The sequence below is a fragment of the Columba livia genome, chromosome 12 (genome assembly GCF_036013475.1).
Source record: "Columba livia isolate bColLiv1 breed racing homer chromosome 12, bColLiv1.pat.W.v2, whole genome shotgun sequence".
In the NCBI taxonomy this organism is placed as follows: Eukaryota; Metazoa; Chordata; class Aves; order Columbiformes; family Columbidae; genus Columba; species Columba livia.
In genome coordinates, this window is record NC_088613.1 from 20564925 (window position 1) to 20576798 (window position 11874).

Consider the following 11874-nt stretch of genomic DNA (forward strand, 5'->3'; position numbering starts at 1 on the left):
ACTGGAGAGCCATCAGTCCATTAAAGCCCGTATCCACAAGGCCAGAGGAGCACAGTGGCAGGTGGGAAGCCACATTTCAGACCCACAGAAGGACACCCTGTTGGGACCTTTCGCAGGGTTGTCCCAGGAGAGCCCCAGCTCGAGTGTACGTCCCAGGACTGGCCCAGGAGAGCCCCAGCATTCAGGCATGAAACCCATCCAGATGAGCTAAAGCCAAAGCAGCTTTTGGACATGTACACCAGATGATTGTGCCATCGTTCCGAGGGACCTCAACAGGGAGTCTCTGTACCTTCCAGGCAGCTCTCACTTCATACAATATAGAGGAAGGCTTGACAACCACCTTTAGAATAGCTAGACTTGAAGTGTCATCTTCTAACAATACTTTATAGGTTTATACCATTTTGGACATACTCCTCTGTATTGCTCAAACACAGCCTTAAACCTTGAGATCAGAATGCCATCTTTAAGAGAGGGGTTCCTCCTCCAGCTTAGACACACGGGCACAGGAACTCTAAACTGTGCCAAGGCTGGTGGTCTACTCCACAAACACAAACACTATCCAAAAATAAACAGCAGCCTGTGACACATCTCATGTTCTGCTGAATTACTGGGACCTGTGTTTGCAACACTTCAAATTCCCCACCACAACGTCTCAGTCCCAACCTGCAACTTCAGTGACTTGTCACCATTAGCAAGGGGATGCCAAGGTCTCCGAGGAGAGCCTCGTTCTCAGCAGGCACACAGCTCCAAGGGCCTTGACAAAAAGCACATCCCCATCATACGCTAAATTACACCATTACTGACATTTCCTCCCTGTGTTAGAGCCCCAGGCTTCACTCTGGTTCTTCCCCTTCACTCTCCTCAGAAAAGCTGGGGAAGTGCTTAAGTTTGGGGGCTTAGTGTTGTTTTTAGACAAAGTAAATTGAGGAAACTATTCCTCTCAGATCTTTTGAGGCCACGCTGAGCACAGAGGAGCCGTGGTGTCAGGACACAAAGTGTGTTCCGTCAGCATCATGCTCTCCTGACCACTGCAAGAAGTCACACAAGATCAACTCTGCAAGCTGGGCCAAAGCTTCTACATTTTCTAATCCTGGATGAAAACAAGGACCTGGAACTCTGCAGTTACAGGGCTGTCTGCTCTTCTAGATGGCATTCTGCAGGCCTACAAATCTTCAGATACACAAACATTGGCACCTTAAGGCAGCCACTGAAAAGTTTTGCAAGCCACGGCATGTGGTAGCATACCTGCCTGCTTCCCTGGCAAAGTGCACTGCTGTCCCATGCACCTCTGGAGAGGAGCAAGGAATGGAATGGTTTGCTAGAGTATGGACCAAGGCTTCAACTGCAACTTTATAAAGCTGGCTTTTAATTTGCTACTTAATAAGCAGCAAATATAAAGAACGCTAAACAGGCATAATACGATCACAGTGCACCACGCCAGGAATGCAAGGTGCTGGAGCAGGCCACGGGCAGGACTCCTGCTGAAAGCCCCTGGGAGCTGGAACTACAATCATCAAGCTACACCATCAAAAGGGGCCACACAACAGCTGTGACATTGCCAGGAGAAATAAAACAGCAACCTGAACGTGTTGCACAGCTGGAGCCTTGGGAGCCACAGGCAGACACGGGAAGGAGGCAGCTGCTATATAAATACTGTAAAACCAAAAGCAAGACGCTTGTCCAACAGCCACAGAAGATTCAGCCACCAAATAACGATGTTGCAGCACAGAATGGAGTCACTCTAAGCTCCACTTAGCGGAGGGGACAACAGTTGCTGGCACGGCCATCAGCTCCCTGCACAGCCTGAGTTCAGAGGACAATTCTGCTCACACAGGGACATTTCAAATCCAAACCCAATCCTGCGATGTTTGGTCACAAGCACCACGCTGCTGGTGGCGACAACTCTTCATTCACTGAGAACAAGGCATGACCGGGCAGCTCAGACACGCGACCTCGGCGAGAGATCAACACCAGAGCTACAGTCCAGCACCTCAGACCAGCAAAGGCACTGAAGGAGGACCAGCTGTAACACACGGCATAGAGCTGATCAGCCACCAACTTCGACCTGCTCAGTGTGAATGACACGACACTGCTAATAGTGTCCCAGCAGCTCACCAAGAAACGTAACGCACAATCCACAGGGCAAGAAATACACACGTCAAAAATTATAATTACCCTTGGCGTCATGTTCTCTGATAAAGAGGCAAAGCTGAACAGAATATTTTCGATCACATTGGAATGTCTTGCACTCCAATTAACTTCTGTCACTATCATTAGCAGGTCCAAAGCTATCTTGAATAAAGCAAAGCACTGCTCAAGAACTCAGAATCATCCGGCTGGGTCCTGAACATCTCCAGGGACAGAGACTCCACCGCCTCTCCGGGTAGCCTGTTCCAGTGCTTGACCACCCTCACAGCTAGCCAAGTTTTCTCATGTTTAGTTGAATTTCCTGTATTTGGATGTGTGCCCTTTGACCTTTCACTGGGCACCACTGACTCCAACATCACCTTCTTTAGTCTTTCCCATCAAGGTGTATTTGCACACAGGGATAAGATTCCCTCTGCCCCCACCCCATGGCTTCTCTTCCCCAGTTAAACAATCCAGCTCACTCAGACTCTCCTCCCTAACAGACAGTCCCTCCATCACATTAAAAACCCTTCATCGGGCCCAGTCCGGAACGTCCATCACTCTCTTGTACTGGGAAGCCCAGCACTGGACCCAGTGCTCGAGGTGTGACCCCCCCAGTGCTGAGGGAAACGGCCCCTCTCTCGATCTCCTGGCAACGCTCGACCTACCGCAGCCCGGGATGCTGCTGACCTCCTTTGTTACAAGTGCACCTGGTTGGCTCATCCTCAACTTGATGTCAATCACAACTCAAGACGTTTTCCACAACGCTGCTTCCCAGCAGTTTGTCCCCAGCAGGTACCAGTGCATGGGGTCATTCCTCCCCAAGGTGGGGACTCTCATCACAGGAACTGCCTAAGGGTGACAGTAACACCAGCTCAAGTTCAGTGGAGTGTTTTTTGGGGCAAGTCGGGTGAAGTCCAGTGTGAGATCAGTGACTACCTGAAGGATGAAGCTGCAGCCAGCTCAGCATTACTTCACCAAATGCATTTCTAACTATCAACCATGCACTACCCATGAGAGAGGTGGGCAACACCCAGCAAAAGCATTGTAAACACAACCAGAGACACCCCTGGGAGAAGGGACGCAGACTTGCTTCAGCCTCTTCATGAACATTCCACTTCCAAAAGAATTATTATTTATGGGCTTTCCATTAAGTGTAATCAGATACGCTCTCTGACAGATGCAACACATGACCCCCAGACGTGAATGCAGCGACATTTTTTGTGCTGGTACAAATTCATGGTGTCGGATTAATGCTCAAAGGTGACCACACAGGGCATGATTTAGGCACCGGTACTGGGAATCCAGACGTCAGGCTCTCATCAAGCCATGCCTTAGGTCAGCCTATCTGACCACACCAAGATCAGCAAAGAGGTCAGCGTTAAAACCCTTGTTTTGCTCCCACTGGAGGATTTGCTTTGGTTTTCAACCTCAGGCCATGCAGGTCATGTCTCGCAGAGCAATCCTAAACCGGCCACACTGGTACAATGAAAGGACGAGTATGAATGAAAGCAGAAATTATTCTATTACTCTCAGATTTCCAGTATTAGCAATTAACTGACACCCCACAGGCCAAGAATGCACCTTGGGGCAAGGATTCCTTCCTGTGGATCCCCGCACGAGGATGACTGATTTAAAGAGCTAAAAAGCCATCGCTTCAAATCAAACTTCATCTCCAAAAAAATTACTCAACTGCACGAGGAAAGGAAGACAGTTTGTACCATGCCGTGAAACTTCATTCCAATTTACAGCTTTTCTTCTGAGCCAATGATTCCTCAACACAAGACCCGGTTTAGAGCTACCCTTCTTATTTGATATGCTCCTCCACAGTGTCTAAACCCAAAAGGTAGAAACAGGACTTTCTTGGTTTTAAAGCTAAGCGTCTGCATTTACAACTTCATTAGGGCATGCAGAGCCCACGGTACAAGTGCTGTGGAAGAAAAGCCCGCTGCTGTCCTTATACAGCCTCAGAACAGAATTCCACAAGTCAGAAATATTCAGATATTACAAAAAATGGGAGCTGATGAGATCGCAAGCAGCAACATATTTTCCTTTGCAGGCAGAGGCTGGAAAGTGAGAAGCTCCTCACAAACCAGAAACAAAAACAAATGTATTTTCTGGGTAGTGCTGTCTAGAAACAGCGCTGGAGAGGATGCAGTTATCTTAGTCCCACTTGCATGTGAGATCCTGGCAGCTCCTCCAACAAGGACTCCCAGGATGCCAAGAGCTACTTCCACAGGCACCTTGCTTTGGTTTTTGCTCCAGATTCTGTGAGCAGAGAAAGCCAGGAGCTACTTACTGCTGATCGTCCCCAAGCCTCCTTCACCCACAGAAACTGTCACGCACTTCATGACAAGTCTGGATCTCTGCAAGGGTGATGATGGTGAGCAGTTGTCCTGGTTTTGTTACAAACAAGACCAGTTTCTCTTTTAGTGAGTTTTCCTTTCAGCTGAAGTCTTCTTAGTAACTGCACTTTTCTGAAGTTGGGTACATGTTTTGGTAGACACAGCAATGGAATGCAAGGTTGCTGATAAGGATGCATGTCCTATAAGCAAGAGGGACAAGGAGGAGAGAACTGGACAGGTGACTAAAGCTGACCAACTGAGTTATCCATCCCATTCATGTGATACTTCATACAAAAGCAGGAGATCACAATGGTCTTGTCGCTTTTTCCCTTCTTTGACTATGGCCAACATCTGAGGAGAACCCGGCGAGTCATCCCTGCAAATCTGAGGCCTAGCAACAGACCCTGCATCCTTCAATCCAGCTCCAGTTGGCTGCAGAGTCCAGCCCAGGACTTCCAGGTGTCTGCTCTGCTGCTGCTGGGACTTTCAAGATTGGTTTAGTATATTTTGTATTATTTTCTCTATTTTATTAGTAGCATTAGTAAAACATTTTTAACTTTTCCAGTTCTCTTTGTATCTCTTTGCCTTCCTATTGCCTGTACTTAGTGGGGAGAAAGGGCTGAGGGGGGGGTGAGGGAGAGGGGGTTAACAACGCATCTGCCACAGTTTATTGTCGCCCTGCAATCAAACCTTGACAGCAGTAAAGGTCCCTGTGCCAGCTGCCTGCCCCACAGGCAGGAACAAGGCTCTGGGTGGGGGCACCCACACCATTCGGACCTGGCAGCTTCAGCCTTGCCTGAGGGTCTCCAGGGCCCCCCGAGAAGGGACAAGCCCCCATCCATGGAACACTGAGTAAAGAGAAGCAAAACATCTTGAGAAAGCCTTGCGCTCCCTTCCCCGAGATGGAGAAAGAGTAACCAACCCACAAAAGTATTGAAAAGTGGGCAACAGAAGTAGTACAAAACTGGGTATCTTGCAGTATGGAGTTTGTCCCAAAAATTAAACATTTGCAATGCACTTTAGCGTAAGAAACTCCTCCTCATTATGTGAGGTTTCACACCCTAATGTTGGTAAATGCCATGGACAGCAGCCACCTCCAGAACAGATTGCCTCTCTTCTGCCATTTCAGCAAGCTACTGTTCAGCTTGAGCTCCAACCACGTCCCACCAGACACAAAGAACACGCACAGAAGAGAGCTGAAGCTGCAGAAAAGCTTCTCTCCTGGGCACGGAGCAGGAAAAAGCTGAGAGATCAGCCAGGACGACTGCGCGGCGCCAGCACAAGCGCTTTCCCTTTGCGCCAACCTTAACAAAGCATCCTCGGCTATTTTGAGCTGGTCCGCTTGGGAAGGGAGGGACCACCAGAACACGAGCAACCTCAGGGCTCCACTCAGCTCTACCCGCGCTCTGTGGAGAGCCAGCCAGGAAAGGCAGAAACCAGCAGATCTCTGCATTTGCAGTGCAGCTGGTAAGGAGGAGAAAAACTAAGGGTTTCAGTGAGTGTCAGACCACACCAGCATTTCTAGAGTGCCATATGTGGCACAGGCATTAGTGCATCCTTCACCTCCGAGCACACACACTCTGTATCTCCAGGGATTCTCAGAAGTTTGAATTTTTAGGAACAAGATGGCAGGTGCATAATGCATAGATTCGAAATTTTTTAAAAAGCAACATGGACTAGAAGATTCCTCACTAGAAAAATGAACTGGGGAAAAACAGATGCTTTAGGCCAGGCAGAAAATTGCTATCGGCAAGTCCTCTTCACCTCTGGAAACAGATGCTGAGTTGTGTCTTAACGGGAAGACACGCGGCAGCTTCCCGCTGTTCTAAATAGCGCTAACGATGCACAGCCCTGCCTGCCCCCTTGGGTGGGTATTGATTCAGGTCTGTGCTGACGCTATATATGGCTGTGGCTTTCACAGGACATGTTTAGAAAGAGCCTGGAGACAGGAAAGATCTCAATGTTCCAGGCATAAATCAAGGGAAGTATCTACCATCACTGGGTGACGGGCCAGACCCTGGACAGGACTTCATTTTCCAACCACTAGTTCCTCCTAACAGAGCCTGTTTGCCTTAACAACCAGCAAAGAAAAGATCAGAAATAGTCCACAACATAAACAGAACCATTTTACTGATCATTCCTATCACTGCTAGCAACACTTCTACCCAAAACGCAGCTTTGGGCTGTTCACTGTGCAGGTTTCCTATGATTGCGGAAGATAACAGAACCCACAGTGCTTCCAACTTGAGATTTTTGCAAAATCTTCCCTGTTGGGTTCACTAATGGTCAATCAAACACCAACAGGAGCTCTGCCACAAGCCCGGCGCTGCTTTAGAGGGGCCAGACGAGGGAACCGTGCGCTCCAACAGCATCTCCGCACCGCTGTCAGACACTCCAATGGGTTTCTTGACATCCAACTAGTCAATAAAAAGCAGGGTCACAAATCTCTGCCCTATAACTCATAGAGAAAACACTAGTAACAGGTACTCTGGCACTTCCAAGTAACTAGAAGCATTTTAATTATACACTTAAAAAGCCCACGTAGATTATTCCCACTGAAACGTCTCTCTGACCCAGCATCAAGGAACTTCAGAAATGGGCTGACACAGGCTTTACTATAAATATGGATTTACCTTTTGCCAACATTGGCAAATATATGAAATAAGTATTGCTCAGCCTCAACAGGCATCCCTTTTTCTTTCGGCATGTTTAGAAATGTCACGTAGAAATAAACTGGATTTCAGGATACAATCTGCTGTCCGATTACACAACACGTGTTTTAAGCTCTAAAGAAGTGCACTTTAGAAGAAACTAAAGCACACAGCATTGGCAGCAATCAATGAGAAAACAAAACAGCAAGGCAGGGAAAGGAGAGAAGATACTGAGGCTTTGAAGTTACATTTTGATACCAACCTTTTCCTTCCCAAGACTAGCTGCCAGGTTCAAAAAATACTCTTGGGCTTGTGCACTCTTTCCTACTGTACTCCTGGCTTTACTGTCATGGTTAAAGCCTTATAATCGCCAGTTTGACGCAGGAGCAGCCCCGGCACGCTGATGAGACCAGCAGACTTTTGATAGTTACTTCTGTCAACTCCCTGTAGTCCTATATGCTAAGACACTAACAAGACGTTATCAGAGAAACACACTTTGAAGAAAAGCACACAAAACACCAACTTTTACCTGCGTACTGCAAAAGAAACATGGCAAGGTGCTGATTCAGTATTTCAGGCAGCCCTCCTGCCGCTCCCAGCTGGTTCATGTGTTCAACAGAGGGAGCCCAGGGCTGAGCTCCCACACCCGGTGCAGCTCCACACAAACCTCCGAGCTCCAGCACAAAAGGAAAACTGGGTCCTAACGACAGTAAAACCACCACACGCTGTCCTGCGGGCAGCGACAGCCCAGGCGTGGGGAGCACGGGTTGGGACCTGGGGCCGGAGCTGGCAAAGGGCAGCTGCACATGTCCCCATCAGTCTCCAGTGACTGACACCCATAGGCTGATTCTGGGATGGGGGGGGTGGAGGTGGACAAGCAGGTGGAGAAGCGATTAGCAGCAAGTACATCTGAATTTGCAAGGGATTTCATACATCAATGCTCTTCAGCGCTGGCACGCAGTTAAATAAACCCTATTTGCATGCCTGAGATTAGTTGCCTTTGCATAGGAAGATTAAGTCCTGGTAATCCCTGACGGTAAGAGGCATACCGCTCACTTTGATTGATTCTGGAAGCTTGTACTCAACTCAACGGAAACATTAACTTCTGACAAGCTAATTATTCTAGTAGGGCACTGTAAAGAAAAAATGAGCGAGAAAAAAAGAGACACAAAGAATCCCTTTCTTCTTTGACTACGCAGCATTCAGTAATACCAAAGGGCTATCCGCAGCGTTTTCAAGCGAATGGCAAATTTTCAGAGACATAGTCATGTATGAGCTCTGCTGTTTACTTACTGTTACAACCCAAAACAAAGGAGAAAAAAAAGCCCTTCCCCAGTGTGTGAATGCACACAGGTATGTACACCAGCAGACCTGGACGCTCGGCGTCTGTGCGTCCCTCTGGGCGGTCAGTCCCCACCTGCACACCAAATTACTAAATATTCCACCGAGTGCGTTTAGGACGCTCGCAGGGCTCTGTCAAACCAGCCTCCCTCTCAACACAAGGTCTAGAAATTGTTTTTCAGGGGGCGAGCAGCTCGTCCTCCGTTGCACGGGGTGCAGAGCAGGCAGCTCCAGGCACAGGGGGAACAGGCTCCCAGGCGGCTCATCCGTCACATCCCTCCCCATCCTGCTGACCTCTCAGCGCGCCCAGAGAGTGATACCTGCTGCTGCATAACCAACGCTCAAAAGTTCACATTTTCAGATATATATTTTTGAAAGGCTAGAAGAAACCTCCAACAGAGCCAGTAATTGGGATGACCAGAAAAACCTTAGTGCAAAAATCTGGAGTGAGGAGTGAGTGCTGCGCCCCAGCCAAGAGCCTCGCAGAGGGGCAACGCCAGCGCCAGGACCTGAATGGCTTCGCCCTGGCCAAGAGCGGAGCAGCTGGGAAAGCGTCGCTTCGGAACGGACACGCTGGCTCCGGAAGAATGTCAGCGGAAAAGTTGGGGATTAGGGGAAAAATGTCACACCATCTTTGGAAGGTGCACAGAATGCCTCTCCAGCAACACGTTATCTCTGAAACTACTCAGAGATTGAACTTCACCTCTCCTATGAGCTCAAGTCACCCGCAGCAAAAACATGACCTTAAACAAGGTAACCTGACCTTACAGTGGCTCAGGCAGAGCTTTCAACAACTTAATGCTGGGGCTTTTTAATTAGATGTTACAAAATCCCTCAAACAAAACATTAAGAAACAGAAAAAACAACCCGTCAGCTCCCAGAGGGGGTAAGAGGTCAAAGGCTGGAGTAGGAAGGAATGCAACTTTGCTGGACAAATTGATACCCCGGGTTGCCTTGGCATCTTACCCATCATCTCACAGCTCTGCTGCAATCTTCTGCAGGGCAGAAAACTATGGTGCCTAAGCACTGTACCTGTGCAAATGAAGTACAGGGGAGCTCCAAAGTAATCCAAGGACTAACACATTTGTGTAACAAACATGTGGCACTAAAGAACAAGAGCATTTCTACGCAGTACAATCTGAACACACGTTGCAGTTAACAGCTAGACTCCCCACACACAACCAAAATATAAGCAAGATAATTAAGATGGTGAGAAACACATAAATATGAAGCTTGAGTATAATGCTTAAGGAACCAAATAAGTGTGTGCATGCACATACATATGAATCATAGTCAAAGGATGTTTATACAGTGGGGGTGCGGGAGAGTTACAGCCCACTGGTAGCTGCAGTTACTGGTGCGAGTGTGCCTGAACCAAACGGTGCTTCCTACGTACAGTCTGGCTGCGGCAGAGCAGATCCAACACAAGCCCAGTGACAGGGCCAGGCATGGTTGAGCCTGCCTAGCGCTCAGGAAAGAACCCAACCAGTTACACCCAGCAGCTGAGAAGTGTCTGACACCTTATGCCCCAGCTTCGCAAACCACCCACTCTTGGAGCATCCAAAGCAACCTGTGTCAGTCAGTCAGTTCAACAATTTCACAGAATCACAGAATGTCAGGGGTTGGAAGGGCCCAGGAAAGCTCATCCAGTGCAATCCCCCCATGGAGCAGGAACACCCAGATGAGGTTACACAGGAAGGTGTCCAGGCGGGTTGGAATGTCTGCACAGAAGGAGACTCCACAACCCCCCTGGGCAGCCTGGGCCAGGCTTTGCCACCCTCACCGGGAACAAGTTTCTTCTCAGATTTCAGTGGAACCTCCTGTGTTCCAGTTTGCACCCATTGCCCCTTGTCCTGTCACTGGTTGTCACCAGAAGAGCCTGGCTCCATCCTCCTGACACTCCCCCTTTCCATATTGATCCCCAGGAATGAGTCCCCCCTCAGTGTCCTCTTGTCCAGCTCCAGAGCCCCAGCTCCCTCAGCCTTTCCTCACACGGGAGATGCTCCACTCCCTTCAGCATCTTGGTGGCTGCGCTGGACTCTCTCCAGCAGTTCCCTGTCCTGCTGGAACTGAGGGGCCACAGCTGGACACAAGATTCCAGACGCAGTCTCAAATTTCTCTAAATGCAACTCATTTCCCCCTACCTTTTGTACTACCTTATTACTTCTTAATTACCACTGAACCCCGAAGGCAGCTTAGAGACTTCCCACACAGAATAAACCCTTCAAAACAGCTTAACAGCTTCCCCACCATCCAAAAGGCAACCAAGGTCCAGAGCACTGGGGATGTCACCAGCCTCAGGTCCCTCGATGCTCTCGGAACAGAAGTGCTACTCAAAGACTCCCCGCTGGTGAGGGCCGCACCGAGCCGGAGAGACGGGGCCGACCAGGGGGAAGCAAAGCGAAACTGCCTGGGCCCAGCGAGCCCCGCGACCCGCTGCGGCCTGAGAGGCGGCAGAAAACCCCCGGGAGGGGCCGGCACCCCCGCGGCCGCCCACACACTCTGTAAACTGGGGGACCCGCCAGGAGAGACCCGCAGAAACGGAGCGCACGCCGCCGCGGCCTGCTGAGGCGCTCCCGGCCCGAAGCGAAACACCGCCCCACTCCCAAGAGCCTCCCGGGAGGCCGCACCCCGAGCCGGGGGCCCCCCTGGGGCCGAGCCGCGCCGCCCGGACACAGCGAGGCCGGAGGCTTGCCCGGCCCCGCACTCACCGCCCGGCCCAGCCCGGCCCCGCACTCACCGCCCGGCGCAACCCGGCCCCGCACCCACCGCCCGGCGCAACCCGGCCCCGCACCCACCGCCCGGCGCAACCCGGCCCCGCACCCACCGCCCGGCGCAACCCGGCCCCGCACTCACCGCCCGGCCCCGCACTCACCGCCCGGCCCAGCCCGGCCCGGCCCGGCCGCGCCGCAGCCGCACTCCGCGAACATCCGCACCGCCCACTGACCCTTCCACTGACCCCTCCACTGACCCCTCCACCGGCCCCTCCGCGCGCGCCACTGTGGACGCCCATTGGCTGTCGCCTCGCTAGGGTCCCCACTGTCGCCGCCCATTGGCTGCCGCCTCTCTAGGGGGCGGAGCGCTGCGCTGCGCGCACAGCACGCCGGGACGGTGGCGGTGTCCGCCGTGTGCGGCACCTGTATGTCAGCGCCGGGGGCGGGGCGGGCGGTGTGTCCTCCCCTCGGCCGCAGGCTCCAGCCCGGGCTCTCCCCTGCGCCCGCGGCGGAGGAGGCGGCGCCGGCCCTGCAGCCCCTTCCTTCCCCGCGTCCCTCTGGACCCGCCGCGATCCCGGCGGTAGTGTTCTTCCCCGCACCGCCCCCGGCGCCATGTCCGCCCTCTGCAGCCCCAGCGCTCCCAGCGCCCGCTGGCTCCTGCAGAGCTGGGCTGCCTGTTCCCAGCCTAGGCCCCAG

General features: G+C 51.4%; 1 protein-coding gene across 8 annotated transcripts in view; it reads right to left on the reverse strand.

The window, feature by feature from the left end:
* ENOX2 (ecto-NOX disulfide-thiol exchanger 2) overlaps positions 1–11493 on the reverse strand; it is a 57606-nt gene extending 46113 nt beyond the window's left edge. For 4 of the 8 annotated variants that reach the window (XM_065028119.1, XM_065028117.1, XM_065028118.1 and 1 more), the window contains exon 1: positions 11340–11493. In XM_065028119.1, the coding sequence (XP_064884191.1) occupies positions 11340–11394 (55 nt within the window). In that variant the 5' untranslated portion in view covers positions 11395–11493. Of the gene's footprint in view, positions 1–7652; positions 7805–11175; positions 11212–11320 lie in introns of those variants that run through there. The other 4 variants (XM_065028122.1, XM_065028125.1, XM_065028121.1 and 1 more) reach the window with 4 other exon arrangements.
* Between the last annotated feature and the right edge of the window lie 381 nt (positions 11494–11874).